The following is a 14,995-nucleotide window of genomic DNA, read 5'->3' as shown; positions in this document are numbered from 1 at the left end:
CACCCATAACGCTAAGCCACCATGGATTCATTTCCCCACTGGGCTGAGTGGAGCATGCCAACAGCCATTCTGAAGATCAAGCAATGGAGCCAGCACACTCGTAGCTTGCCATAAACAACCCTCAAATAACCATGACTAGCTTTAGGGTTATTTAAGAATATAAGAAGTGCCATGCTGGATTAGACCAAGGGTCCATCTAGTTCAGCACTCTGTTCATTCAGCCAGGGATATTTGAGGGTTCTCTACCCACTCAAACAACCCATGACACCAGATTCACACAAAACAGCAAACCAGGGTACCATGACCGCAGCCACCAGGATGACAGGCCAGCCTTCGCAGCTAAATTAAGCCATAGTGGGCTACAGTAGTTGCCCCCTTTTGGGAGGTCATAATAAGGATAAACTTTGTAATGAAACAATCTTTAATATGGAAAGATGTGCATGTCCTCCTAAACTACTAACTGGCTTCTTGGAAGTTAATACATGGTCTGCACAAATGGATTTTCAAAGCCCTTATGACAGCTAAAAGACTTATACTATCACGTTGGAAGGTCAAATGTTCCCCTCCCATAACACAATGGATTGAGGACTTAACAACACTATCAATATTTGAATGGGTGTCATGATTTGAGAGTGGATAAATACATAGATATATGGTCTGCTTTTCTTGAAACCTATGCATAACTCTCTCTCTCTCTCTCTCTCTCTTTTTTAAATGAATGATATAGCTGATGGAAAAATGATGATATTCCTATATATGTAATGTTTCTTTTTTTTTCTTTTTCACAATGTATTTTTTGTTCTGTTTTGTTAATATTTACAATAAAAAAGAAAAAGGGGGAAAAGCCATAGTGGGCTATCGTGTCATGCAAACTGAGTCACAGATCGCAAAAACTTGAAGCTATCCCCACCACCCTCCTGTTCGCCCCAGGAGGTCTCTTGCAGAAACTCTTTAAGGACAAACAAAAATGAATCCACACACTTACCTGGGGATGGATCTGTGGCTTGTCGCACGTGGCCTCAAAATCCAGCACTAGGAAATGGTGATATCTCTGTGGGGGAAAGGATGACATCGCTGCCATGGAAGCAAAGCCGTGAGACGCCAGTTTTCCGGTTGTAGTGGAGCCGTACCCCTGGAAAACACCTAACAACTGAAGGGAATGCAGAGTATTCCTCGATCTTGGGAGTAACCCGAGGAAAAGCCTTTCTGCTGTGGTACGGACAAGTGCTACCATCGAACACCTAGCAGCATCTGGAACTTCAGAGAAAAAGAGAAAAAAGGCATTACTCCACCTTCACAGCCATCACTGAAATACAAATTCCACTTTCTACTCGGGTGGAGAGAAGGAAATTAGGGCCGGATCTACACTACTGCTTTAAAGTGCTTTATAACAGTTATAAAGCGCTTTAACTGCTTTAAAGCACTTTAAAACTGATATAAAGTGCTTTAAAGCAATAGTGTAGATCCGGCCCAGCTCTTTATTAATGAAACATTTACTTAAAACATTTAATGTATACTGTCTCCCTCTTCTCCTGTCCTCCCTTCTCCATAAGAATTAAACTGTAACAAGCAATTGAGTGAAAACACAAAGCTGCAAAACATTGGAGTGGGGAAGGGAAAGGGGTGTGTGTGAGAGGGGGGGGGAATTGGGAAACTGTCATTAAGCTTGTTGTTAAAAGCATGAAAAAACCAGAATAAACTTCTAATAACAAAACAAAACCATGTATACCCTGCCTTTCAAGTAAACTATATAATGTAGCCAACAAAAATAACTTAAAACTGTAAAAATATAATAAGCAAATGACCAAAATGTCAAATAAAATAATTAGAATAAAACAGCTACAGAATGCTATACTAAAAAACACTTTATGACTGAGTCTGCATGTTATAACAAGCCACCATGGATTAATTAATCCTCAGTGGGCCGAAGCACATGCCGGATGCCATTTTGGAAATGCAAAACCCAGCAGGTGGTTGCTGTGGCTTGTTGTGTCATGCAAACCAGCCAATGGGATTATGAGTAAGGGTAAAAAACCTCTTGCATCATCCATGGTCTATTCTAGGGTTAAACAACTCTCACACAACTCCTGCTGGCCAGGTTCACATGATATGGCAAGCCATGGCAACTGCCAAGTGGGGCTTAGATATTCAAAAAGGCACCCAGCACACACTATGCCTACCGAGCGTTAATTAACCTATGGTGGCTTGTTATGATGTGCAAACTGTGTGTCTGTATCCCTCCCCAAATGTTTGACCAAACCCTCAAAAGCCTGTTTTAACTTGCCACCGAAAGAAAAAAAAGAAGAAAAAGGGGAAAAAAGAACATCAGATGACGCCAGTAACTATTAACAAACTACACTAGAAAGTACTACAGTTGGCTTAGTTCAGGCCTAAAGAGAAACAATGATTAGGACAAGTGTGGTACAATGGTTAGTGCTGGACATAAACCAAGGAGATGCAGATTCAAATCCCTACTCAGCTATAAAGTCACTACCTTAGAAGCTACAATGGGCAGAATTCAATGGGGCACTTTCCCCCCCACTAATTCCTTTCTGAATGCAGTAGGTCCTACCGATTCCATTGTGCAAGCGGGATCACCGGTTACACAACACTGGTTTAGCATTTCCTCGAAGAAGTCCTAAAATGAGTGGAAACATTTGTTTCTGGAAGGAGGGACGTCAGTGGAGCTCGCTCATGGGAGCTTCGTTGACCTGCTTCCTTCCAGAAATGAGCATATCTACTCATTTTGGGTTGCCCCAGAAGCACTAAATCAACATTGCGTAACAGAATTGGTGGGGCATAAGAGAACTGACAGTAGCATAAATGCTCTGTTGGATCCAGCCCACTGTGAGAATACAATGCGAGGATACAGTGCAGGGGAAGACCATGTATGCCACACTAAGCTCCTTGGAAGAAGAGCAGGATAAAAATAGTATATACACACGTATGTAGTTCACAATCCTATCAGGAGGAGTGAACAAGGTTTGACAAGAATCGCTCTTTTATAAATGTGATTAATGAATTGACTTTAAATCAAGTTAATTGTACCACACATTTGTAGCTTTCATAGCAGTAGCTTATAAAACAGACATCTTAACCTAGGGTTTTATGTGCTGAACTCTACTCATGCCACCCACAACATATATGCATGAGCAAACCTGACACTTAACCCTCCCCCCACAAAAAATACAATATCCTTTTCAAGATGCATAATCCTCAGCAAATTTCCTAAATTGAGCCCCCAAGATAAAGCTGCTGCTCTACAGTTTCCAGTAATATTGTGCAATGAAATACTGAACAGGGATTAGAAACAACCTTGTATTTCTTGGCCTCTCAAGTTGAGAGCCTAAACTGAGGATACAGAAACTAATACTTTAGAAAAAGTATTGCAGGGATGGGGACTGTGCAACATTCCAGATGTTATTGGCCTGCAACTCCCATCTGCCCTAGGGAGCATAGCCAATGGTGGATGATGGGAGTTGCAGTCCAACAATATCTGGAATGCTGCATAGTCCCCATCCCTGCAATACTTAGTATTTTAGATCTAGACATGTTAAATATACGTTAGTTACACATGCCAGGCCCTACATTCGTGGCTTTATACCAGCATTCACATGGACTACCTACTGCAAGGCAAGCTCGGAGGATGGCAACAAGGGAGAGGGGGCCTTTTCAGTGGTGGCCCCCCAATTGTGGAACAATCTCCCCAACGAGGCTCGCCTGGCGCCAACATTGTTATCTTTTCGGCACCAGGTCAAGACTTCTCTCAGGCATTTAACAGCATATATTGAGCTTTCTAACTGACCCCAGATTAATATCCATTTAAAACGATACTGTCTTTGTATACTATCTGTTTTAAGTTTTTATGTTTTTTAAATTTTGTATATTATCTGTTTTATGTTTTTATGGGTTTTAAATTTTGTATATCTGTTTTCTTATCTTTGTAAATCGGCTATAGGGAGGTATATAAATTATAATGAGTATCAATATTTGCAGGTTTTCACTTGCTCTTATCTTGCCATAAAGATCATCCCCAAAGGGGGGGAAATGCCCTAGTAAATGCATGCTAGTGTCTCCCCCCTGCTGATGGAGGTTGCCTGTGGTGCAGAACTGCAGAGCCTTAAACCTGCCTTCCATTGGTATGCACATTATTAATGTCTTCCTGCTGCAAGGAGGAGCAGGAAGCACCCTTAGTAGACCATTATGCAGAGCAGGAAAGACTTACACCAAAGCACAGACAGGCAGACCAGTCACTTATGAACATTAAGGGGTTATTTATTTACACAACAGACACCAACTGGTCCTCTGTATCCGTTAGTCCATCAGGTAAATAATGCACGTGCCAAAATACACACTTAATGAGGTAAATAATATGCCTTGAAGAACAACTAGAGCTGTATTTACCTGAGAGACCAGTGAAGGGGCAGATTAGAAGATAATTGCAGATGAGCAGGTCGGGTAAATACACATTTATAACCTTCCCTCAGAATGAGTTTTTGGTCAAGACATACAGATTCAAATTGCACATGGAAAGGTTAGAGACTGGGCCATTTTGCAAGCAGAGGTTTTTTTGACGGAATGGACTGGTTCACACTGTGATGCATTAACTCTTGTGGGGAGAGGGGGAACGGCGGAATTGAAGGATGCTGCTTCCATAAAGCAATGGATGAAGCCTCGCAAACTAAAAAGCCAAGCTACAAAAATAATAAGCAGCTGCCCTTGTAGCCTAACATTATATTTATCCTAGAGGTTCCCTGCCATAACTACCATCTTTCCATCTAGCGCTTTTTATTGTCATTAATAAATGCATTACAGCCAAATAGAAGTTAGTAACAGTCACTTCCAAACCATCATGGTGTAACATGTATTTGAAAGAGACGCCTTTTAAATCTTCAAAGCTGCCAAGCTGTGTAGCTGTAGGGCTATCAGACAGATGTAATGCTCTGGAGTAAAGCAGCTGCTCTAATATTTTACTGTGGCAAAGCCCAGACCACACCAGCTATACAGAAAACACCACAGGAAAAAAAAAAAGGGGGGGAGCCACAACCATTATATCAAATATGTCCAATAAATACAACCAACTCCACCCATCCACCACACACAAACTAAAACCACAACTTTGCCAATGCAGTTTCCATGAGCAATTATCACTGTTTTAGCATCTTGACCTGAAATCTATAAGGGACTGGGAAGAAAACAATCCCTTTGCCTGCCCTATATATGAAATAAAGATTAACTTGAAAAAAAATGGAGATGATCATCATGTATGCCACCTTGGGCTTCTTGGAGGAAAAGCGGGATACAAATATAACAAATAATAAATAAATATTATGGAATTTTTTTTATTGAATTGAAGCCGGTGGTCCCATCCCATTCCCCCACCCCCTACACATGCACACACCTGCTCATATTTAAGCCTTCCTCACAGTACCACTTTGCCTCACAATCTTCTGAGGAAATGGAGAAAGGAAACCATCACCACCATTTGCCCTGCTAGACTGAGAACAAATCTCAAATATGGAAATAGTCATGGAAAAAGAAAAGCAAGGGACAAAAGTCCATAAGGAGCCTCCATAGCCAGAGCATATTTTCTTGAGAAAGAGAAATGTGGAGGCTCCAATCTGTCTGGTTTCCCATCTTCTGTTATGAAAGTCCTGCTTCCCAATTAAAGGTTGCATAGGGTGAACTAGGTTTCATTCTACTTGGGTCCAGACGAACACTCTTTAAAGCATTTTAGTATTATAAACATTTGCCAAGGCTCATCTCACAGGTTCAGAGGAGAGCTCTGGATGAAATTAAGCCCAGCCCTGTACAGCCCATAGTACAGGGAATACAACTGGTAATGTTGATTTGCAGGCTTGTACACAAGTTATCCTTGAGAGGGCGAACTCATGGCAGTAACTGCTCCAGACCTTAGTCATTTCTCCTAGAAACCAATTCATATGCTTGTTTAAACTACATCTTTCTGAGCATATTCTCTCACACACACAATGGCATCAGTCCCCAGGCACCATTTTGAATCTGAATGGTTGCTGTGGTCCCAATAAAAGCAAAACAACTTCTGGGCAAGAATCCCATGTTAAAACAAGCATGAAATTAGCAAGATTAGGGGGGAGGAAAAGATGGAAGCCATCATAAAATCCAGCTGTGCAAAAAGAAGTAAAATCAGAGTTCTGCAAACTGCATAAACTCTTTTTAGGGTACAATTGCGGGGAAAAGAATGAGCTATGCAGGGCCCTTAAGCCCCATCCTGTGGAAACCAGTACAACTCATCGACTTGTACCTACACAGACCCTGAGTTCTTTGAATGCTCTTCTCTAGATGTCCCCATCAAGTGAGGTGCAACAAGTGACAACTGGAGAACACTTTGGGGGGTGGCAATCCCAGTGATGGAATGCTCCTACGAGAGGGGGTTGCCTAGTGCCTTCCTTATTCTCTTTTAGCACCAGGCAAAGGCCTTTTTGTTTCGCCAACATTTTAGATCTGTGCACTTTTAATCCACTGAATTTTAGATCTGCTGTACAGCTGATACAATAAAGGAAGGGGGTCACATGATGGTCCAATTCCCAATGTACCCATATCCCACTGCCCCCACCCCATACCTGTTAAAAGTAAATGTTTGAAAATAGCCTATACCCACATAGGTGTTCCACATGATCAGCGTTACTAATGGCATGGAGCATCTTCACATCTAACGCAATACATGTGTAGACACCCTTTTTCAGACTTTTGGCCTAGGGGCGTGGTGGGGCCAGCAGATGTGGTCCCTCTCCCCTTTATACTTTTATCTAATATGTAAAGGAAATTTGTTAACAGGGCTACTGATATATCCACATCTTACACATGCTCAAAATGTAAAGAAAATTTTGATAAAAGTGATATCTGACGAATCGTATAGCTTAGCGAAACAGAAGGGCTTTTAAACAACTTTTTTTTAAATCTTAATAATAAACAGTAGGCATTGACGATACAGATGTATGGTATCTGTATCTACCTCAGGCACAATAGAAAATTTACTAATACACACTTACCCAAATTATGTAAAAAACAAACAAACAGGTTTTTAGAACACAGAGATCAGTCCAATAAAAGGTGATAGAAGAAATGCAATGGGCCCTGAGAAGGCACTGCTGGGGCCATAGGATTTTTTGGATCTCCCCCTCCAAGGGAGGAGAGAGAAGTCTGCCCTTGGAGATGGAAACCTCCAATATCAGAGAGTGCAAAAAGATGCGCTGGGACGAGCTGTGTATCCTCAGGATCCAAAGACCTCCCATACCCCCAAGAAATCCCCAGAAGAGGGGAAGAACTATGCCAGCCGTGGAGTTCATTTGGATCAATGGGAGGGAAAATTTAAAGAAGGAAACAGCCAAATACCCACCCATACCCACCTTCTACCCTCCCTGTTGGTTGCTCTGCCATTAACTTTAAAAGTACGTCAATAAGTCAGCAATATTTCATATTTGTCATGTGGAGCTTAAGTCTGTGATGAGAGATCAATGCAAGCTAGAAAATGACACCAAGTAGCACAGAACATTTCTGGCTTAATCTCACCTGTCCCTTCACATAATTAGTTTCCCATTATTAAGTGATCTCAGAGACATTTAAACTACATGACAATATTGGAATTTCATGGTCATTTTCAGTTGGTTAATATTGTAGTTCTTACTGCTGCAAGGGAATGCAAAATACAGTTTTTATTCAAGACATTCTGCTGATCTGATAGAAAGATGCTCATCAGTGCAAGCACTGGCATCCACGCCATATTTTGCCTTATTTTATCAATACTAAGTCAGTGCCTCTGATGAACTATAATATCACTCAATCCACAATTTGTATATATTAGAAGTCAACATATTTGGCTTTTAATGTTCAGATTTCAGAAGATATTCAAGATCCATCAATGGGCATGTTATCAGTGAGAAAACAGTAGAGTTGTGAAGAAAATGGCATATCTGCATAGAGTACACCAGCTAATTTTCCAGGTTTCTCACTCAGATTTACTCTAGACAGTCTGAGAATCTTTATTTGCTGTTCATATCTATCATGTAAGAATGATAACGTAATAATATATGCAGCAAGTTTAATGCACTGTGTGTGTGTGGGGGGGGTGCATATGGCATTCAGCTGATTATAGAATTCACTGAAATCCACTAGAAATACGGATGCTCAACTGTAGTGCAACTGGCTTTTTAAAGTTACATAAATCTGTAGGCAATGGGAATATAAAAGGTTTATTTATTTATTACATTTCTATACTGGCCAATTGCCAAAGCTCTCTGGGTTGGTCACAAAACAAGACCTAAAACCATAAAACACAATAACATGTAAAACACGCTAAAGAAGTCAAAAAATTAAATATTTAAAAAATTTAAGCAGAGTAAAACTAGAATAAAAACCAAAGTCAGCGCCAGAAACAGTGCAGTTTTTTAAAAACCACATGAACACTTTTTTTAATTGAAAGCCTAGGAGACTAAAAAGGTCTTCATCTAGCACCAAGAAGACAACAATGTAGATGGCAGGTGAGCCTCTCTCCACACTAGGGTGCCACCATTGAAAAAGGCCCTCCCTTTAGTAGCCACTCACCTCATTTTGCAGGGGCACCCATGAAAATGATCTTAAAGATCTGGGCACATATATATGGAGGAGACAATCCTTCAGGTAATTATCTATTAAACTAAGACAGTCAGGTTTGAATATTGGGCTCCTTGGCTAAACAGGAGAAAGAAGTCACATTGGTCACCATCTCTGGCCAGATAGCCAAGAAGAAAGGAAAGGAACCTCTCGTGCAAGCACTGAGTCATTACTGACTCTTGGAAGGACGCCAGCTTTCGCTGTTTTCTTGGCAGGCCTTATAGCGGGGTGGTTTGCCATTGCCTTCCCCGGCCGTTATTACCTTTCCCCCCGCTAACTGGGTACTCATTTTACCGACCTCGGGAGGATGAAAGGCTGAGGTTACTTTTTAACAGGATTTGAATTCATCTGAGGCCAGGTTGTTCTGGGAAGAACACCAGGAAGCCCAGAACAACCTGGCCTCAGATGAATTCAAATCCTGTTAAAAAGTAACCTCTACTTTTGGAATGGATCTCTATCACCTATCTTTTCTCTATGCTTCCCCTTTCCTTGTGTGTCTAGACTCCCTTTCTTTGGAACTCCCTGCCCTTTGGAGGTCAAGCAGGTGCCAATGCTACGTTGCTTCTGCCTCCTCCTGTAAACACTTCTGTTCCAGGAAGCAATCCTTCAATGACCAGCCACAGTTTTTATTAGCATTCTGTTTTTAATAGTTTTAATATTGTATTTTAATCTTTTACTACTGTGCCTCTTATGTTTAACACTCCAGAATCTGTTTCAGATATGGAGCAGTATACAAATACTGTAAATAAATTGTACTTTATGTTTTAAGCCAGCCTGAGGACTGGGCTTGTGTCGTTATTTTAATTTATGCCCAGACCTCCAATAATAATAATAATAACAACAACAATACCTCTGCCATTATTATTATTATTATTATTATTTATTTATTTATTTATTTATTTATATAGCACCATCAATGTACATGGTGAGAATGAGAAATTAGTTACAGGATTTGAAAATGCCTTTTTAAAATCAATGTTGAGGCCCATCCTGGCATCCATATGCTCTACGTGAAACTATCTCTGTTGAAGAAGGATTTGATGACCAAACCTAATATAACTATGCAGAAGATACATGATGTTCTACTGTAAAAATTAGATTCTATTTTATATTTTGAATTAAGCCACAATATTAAGCTAGATAGTGTTGACTGAGTAAGACGTGTGTGTGTGTGTGTGTGTGTGTGTATGGGCATGTCCATGTGCGTGTGAAAGAGGGAGACAAACAGACAAGAGAGAGAAACAGAGAAGAGGGGAAACAAAGGCAGACAATGGCAGAGGAAAGAGAAATCAGCGCACTTCAAGCAACTAATGGCTGAAGAAAATGAGACCCCACCTAACTCAAGAAAAATGCTTAACGCCTACCTTGCAGTTATAAACAATGAACGATACTCAGGCATGCAACTAATTTTTGCAGAGAAACAAAGTAGCCTATGAATCATAACTTTATGGGATCTTTGTGCATAATACTAATATTTAAATTTTACAGGCAAGTGTAATTAAAACAAATCAAACCCATGCATGAACACAAATGAGACAGTTAGATAATTCCAATAGCTAGTTTTCAACAAACAAGCAGATAAATTCGTATAGTAACCAATCGTTGGGATTCTGATGGCATCATTCTGTAGTCAATTGCTATAAGGGTTTTGGGGAAACGGTGGTATGATCTACTATGGATTTGTGTATTATAGGTTACTTCCCTTGTATCCTTTTTCATAACTGTCAGTAGAAATTAAATTAGAGTGTCATCCTATGCATGTTTAGACAGAAAAAAAACCTACAACTTCCAGCATTCCCCAGCCAGCATGGTTGTAGGACCGCCTTTTGAAACATGCATAGCATGTTTTCTAAAACAATATATTTAGATTTTCAGTATATATGCCAACCCAACATTTTGCAAAGATAATAGAAAGTGGTTCTGAGAGTTCTTCTGCCAGCTCCTTTATTACTCTAGGATGCAGTTCATCAGGCCCTGGAGATCTGAACTAGTTCAAAGAAATTAGATGTTCCTTTACCACTTGTTTATCAATCTCAAACTGCAATCCTACCCTTTCATCTTTTACTTCACTTTTGCCAAGGGGGTCATAGACCTGCTTTTGGGAGAAGACTGAGCAAGAGTAGGAATTGAGCATTTCAGCCTTTTCTTTGTCATTCGTTATTAATTTGCCATCCACCATTTCTTTCCTCTGCCTTTTACTATGCACATACCTGAAGAAAGTTTTTTTGTTGTTGCTTTTAGCATTCCTTGCTAGTCTCAGCTCATTCTCAGCTTTAGCCTTCCTGATGCCATTCCTGCACTTCTGTACTACCTGTCCGAACTCTTCTTTTGTAGCCTGGCCTTTCTTCCACTTCCTACATGTGTCCTTTTTGTTTTCAGGTCATCTCTAAGCTTTTTGTTGAGCCATATTGGTTTCTTCTGTTGTCTTCTATCTTTTTTCCTTGTTGGACCTGTTTGTAATTGTGTCTTTAGAATTTCCTTTTTAAAAACTCCCACCTATCTTGGACTCCTTTTCTCATTAGGGCCACTTGCCATGGGACCTTACTTATCATAGTTCTAAGTTTATTAAAATTGGCTTTCCTAAAATCCAGAGGACGCATATGGCTACACTCGGCTTTTGCTTCCTTTAAAATCAAGAATTCAAGCATAACGTGGTCACTTCACCCAAAATTCCCGTAACTGCCACTTTATCCACTAAGTCATCCCTATTGGTCAGTATCAAGTCAAGTATAGCTGATCCTCTAGTTCTTTCCTCCACTTTCTGTAGGAGAACGTTATCAGCTACACATGTCAGAAATTTCTTGGAAGGGCCACTTTTGGCAGAATTTGTCTCCCAACAGATATCGGGGTAATTGAAGTCCCCCATCACTACATCACATTTCCTTGAAACACTGGTGATTTGCTTTTCAAAAGTTTCATTCTCGGCTTCTCCTTGACTGGGTGGTCAGTAGTAGACTCCGACTATCATGTTCCTTTTATTCCTTGCACCATTTATTTTAATCCAGATGCTCTTGATGGGGCTACCAGTCTCATCCTGTATTTCTGTGCAGGGAGAAGTTATTCAAAACAGTGGGAACTAAAGACATCTTTAACAGAGGATGAACTACTGCCCTTTTTCAGCACGATGGAACAAACTAGGATGGGTAAAGGTCAAGTGCACATGTGGCCGACCTCAGAGATTCAAAAAAACTGTCCATATCTTCAGGGTGCACAAGCTGAAGAAGCATGGAAAACACAGGACTGTTACAAGATGAAGACACTGGTGTCTAGATCTCCCATAAAATTCCATGAATGAGGCAGGGTGATTGCATGATAAAAACCCTCAACTGTAAGTACTCCTAAATATAACCAAAATGCTACTGGAAAAAGCCAAGGAGAAGTGCCTCATCCATGCCACTACGTTAATAGTAAGGCTAAGAGTAAACCTCAAAGTGGCGCAAAGTCAAGTAGAACACTTGAAGTCTACATATTGTTAAAATACACTGGACATTTTCTAAAATCAGTAACTCTCCCTATACTAATTTGATATTTGCCTCTCTTTTTGCCTGTCTGCCATTTTTGGGAACTTCCTACCCTCTTTTTTGATAATATATGAATTGGAACATAATAATCAGGCCACATAGTGCCACCTTCAGAACCTTTAAGGAGTAGTCTGCCCCATTAATGTTATTTCAGGAGACACAGAAATCTTATGGTGTCCAGTTTCTGAGAAAGCCATATACATACTATCCTTTACTGCAGAGATAGGGAAAGTGTTGGACTGCAACTACCATCATCCCTCACCAAGCTGATGTGAGTTGCAGCCCAACTACATCCTAGAGGGCTACAGATTCCTCACCACTGCTTTACTGGAACTGTTGTCATTTTCATCCCATCTCTTAATGCAACTAGATTACTAAGGGCGCAACCCTACACATGTTTAGGCAGAAAAAAAATCCTACAATACAAAGGTTGTGGAACTTTCTGTCTAAACCTGCCTAACACTGTACCCTAATTAAACTACATAACATAACTAATACAGGCAAAATTAAGCTACACATTGAAATGCTCTCTCAAGTACCAAAACCAAAATGTGTTGTCCTTCATCCAAAAGCCACAGGAGATTAAATGGTGGGCCCTACATCAACATCATAAAAACTTGACAATCTGTACAAATATAATTTGTTGACCGCATTCATACTTTTTTCTTACTCAAATAGTTTTCAGAGTCTAGTCTTAACTTCTGTTATAGTCCTCTTTTGAAACAGTAAGCCAAGATGGCCAAGGGATAGAATGCACTGAACATTTCACATGTAAGAAATAAAGAGCTGACCTACTGTAAAGTAAAGGTGCCCAGAACAATGAAGCTATGTAACTATTCCACCCTGTAATTTAAGAATAAGGTCTAAAAGAACATTTTAAAAAGTCAACCTAGCGCTCAGTACTTCTTGGCAGCATATATGAAACCACAGGTTTTTTACCACTCAGTGAACCATCCAATTAACTACTTTTGGCACATAGAATATTTTTTAAACAATCTAATGAGCAAGATCTCACATGCCAGATTTACATACAAGTGTCCTGAGCCCCTCTAAGCAGTGAAAAACTGTTTTTAAAAAGTAACACCAGAAAAAAATAGAATATCCCATAAGGTCACTATCTTTAGAAAAACCACAGAACTATTCCATTTAACTAATATGGGATAGTGGGTGGCTAAACTGCAATATAACACTCAACCATGTTACAGCATGGGTGAATCTTATCACACTTATTTACTAATCTAGCAGTCTCTATGTGGAACTTCTAGACACAGACTGGGTTCAGACAATCATGATTGGGAAGGAAGGCATTGCGGCCACTTCCCCCAGCCCCCCCTCCCCACACGACTGACAATTGCATAATTCCCTGCACAGCAGCACAAGTTGCCGTGTCATCCAAACCTGGCACGCAGTGCGGCAGAGATGGCTTTGTACCCACCCTACAACCCCCACTGTGCAGTAGAGATTGTAGGGTGGGTACAAAGTCACCCCCACTGCACACCAGGTTCAGACAACATGCCAACTTATGCTGCAGCAAGGGAATTATGCAAATAGTAGTCACATGCACAACACGCACAGGGGCAGGGGAGAGAAGCTACAATGGCTTCTTTCCCTGTCACAAGCATCCAAACAGGCCCACAGATTCTGAAAGAGGCTAGTTTTCAAACTGTGCTCCAGGGATACCTGGGGTTCCTTGAGGAACGCCTAATAAGCTTCCAATGACAAAACCAGTAACAGTAACCAAGCTTTCCTGAAACACACAACTGTTTATGATTTGTCAGATGCATTCTAGGATGCATCCTTATTTCATAGAGTGATGGCCAAGTCAAACAGGTGTGGCCGGTACCCCACACAACATTCATGTGATAAAGAGGTTTGAAACTCACTGAACTAATAATAACACACAAGTCTGGCAATACTTAGAAGTTTAGCTGAGAAACCTAAATCAAGAATTATGAAAGTGGCAGGAAACAAAACCTTTATAACAGGTGGTACAAAATAAAATGCATTGATTCAGCATTCTAAAGAAGTCCTGCTAATGAACCATTTTCTGTCAGTGGAATGGCGGCAGGGAGGGGGGAACAGACGACTGTTCCTTTCTCCCCATGTGCCCTAAAAATCTGCTCCAGAGGGTTGAGGGATCCTCTGAAGCAGATTTTCAGGTGGTGTTGGCGGCTGCAGGGAGAAAGAAAGAGGGAGAAAATCCCATTGTGCAAATGGACTTTTGTCAGCAATGTTGGAGATGTTTGATCTGTTAAAAGCCATACAGTCTATCCTTTTCCACAGGAACCTCTATGTTAAACCCACTCCAGAAGCTAGGCTTAAAATTCAGGTGACACTCTCCTAGATGTCAATCAAATTCTTTCCAAGACTTTAAAGTGCTGGCCAGGTAATAGTTAGCAGAAGAATAAACAAGCTTGCATATGCAGTTTGGCAAGTCACATCTCTCAATATATCAATAAATTTGTTTTGAAGCACATTTCAGGTTTCTTATTCTTATAAATGAAAACACTGTCAGTAATGCACACTGTTGAGGCTAATAATGAATGAAGTGAACCTCCCAACAGTGCTTTTACAGAAGTAAATCCCACTGAGTTCAATAGGAGTTACTGCTTGATACATGGTTTAGGATTGCTGCTTAAATGCTCAGTGGCAGTCTCTTAATCCCTTCACTTCCCCAGATATGTAATCCTACCCACCCAAAAGGCCAAATACCCACATATTATTTGCCATATATACAACCTATTCCCCAACTGCCAGTCCCAAATTACTAGCTGGGGATGGGGAGCGTGGCAGGAGTGGATTAACCTTTTCCAACTCTAGAAACACCTGTAGCTCTCTAGGTT

General features: G+C 40.5%; 1 protein-coding gene across 1 annotated transcript in view; it reads right to left on the bottom strand.

Annotated features, from left to right (window-relative positions):
* ERI3 (ERI1 exoribonuclease family member 3) overlaps window positions 1-14,995 on the bottom strand; it is a 247,474-nt gene that overhangs the window by 231,305 nt on the left and 1,174 nt on the right. Inside the window, exon 2 of the mRNA XM_063136972.1 lies at window positions 986-1,257. Within this exon, the coding sequence (XP_062993042.1) occupies window positions 986-1,257 (272 nt within the window). The remainder of the gene's footprint in view (window positions 1-985; window positions 1,258-14,995) is intronic.

Source organism: Elgaria multicarinata, chromosome 1 (genome assembly GCF_023053635.1).
Source record: "Elgaria multicarinata webbii isolate HBS135686 ecotype San Diego chromosome 1, rElgMul1.1.pri, whole genome shotgun sequence".
NCBI lineage: Eukaryota > Metazoa > Chordata > Lepidosauria > Squamata > Anguidae > Elgaria > Elgaria multicarinata.
This window is presented reverse-complemented; position numbering and strand designations above follow the sequence as displayed.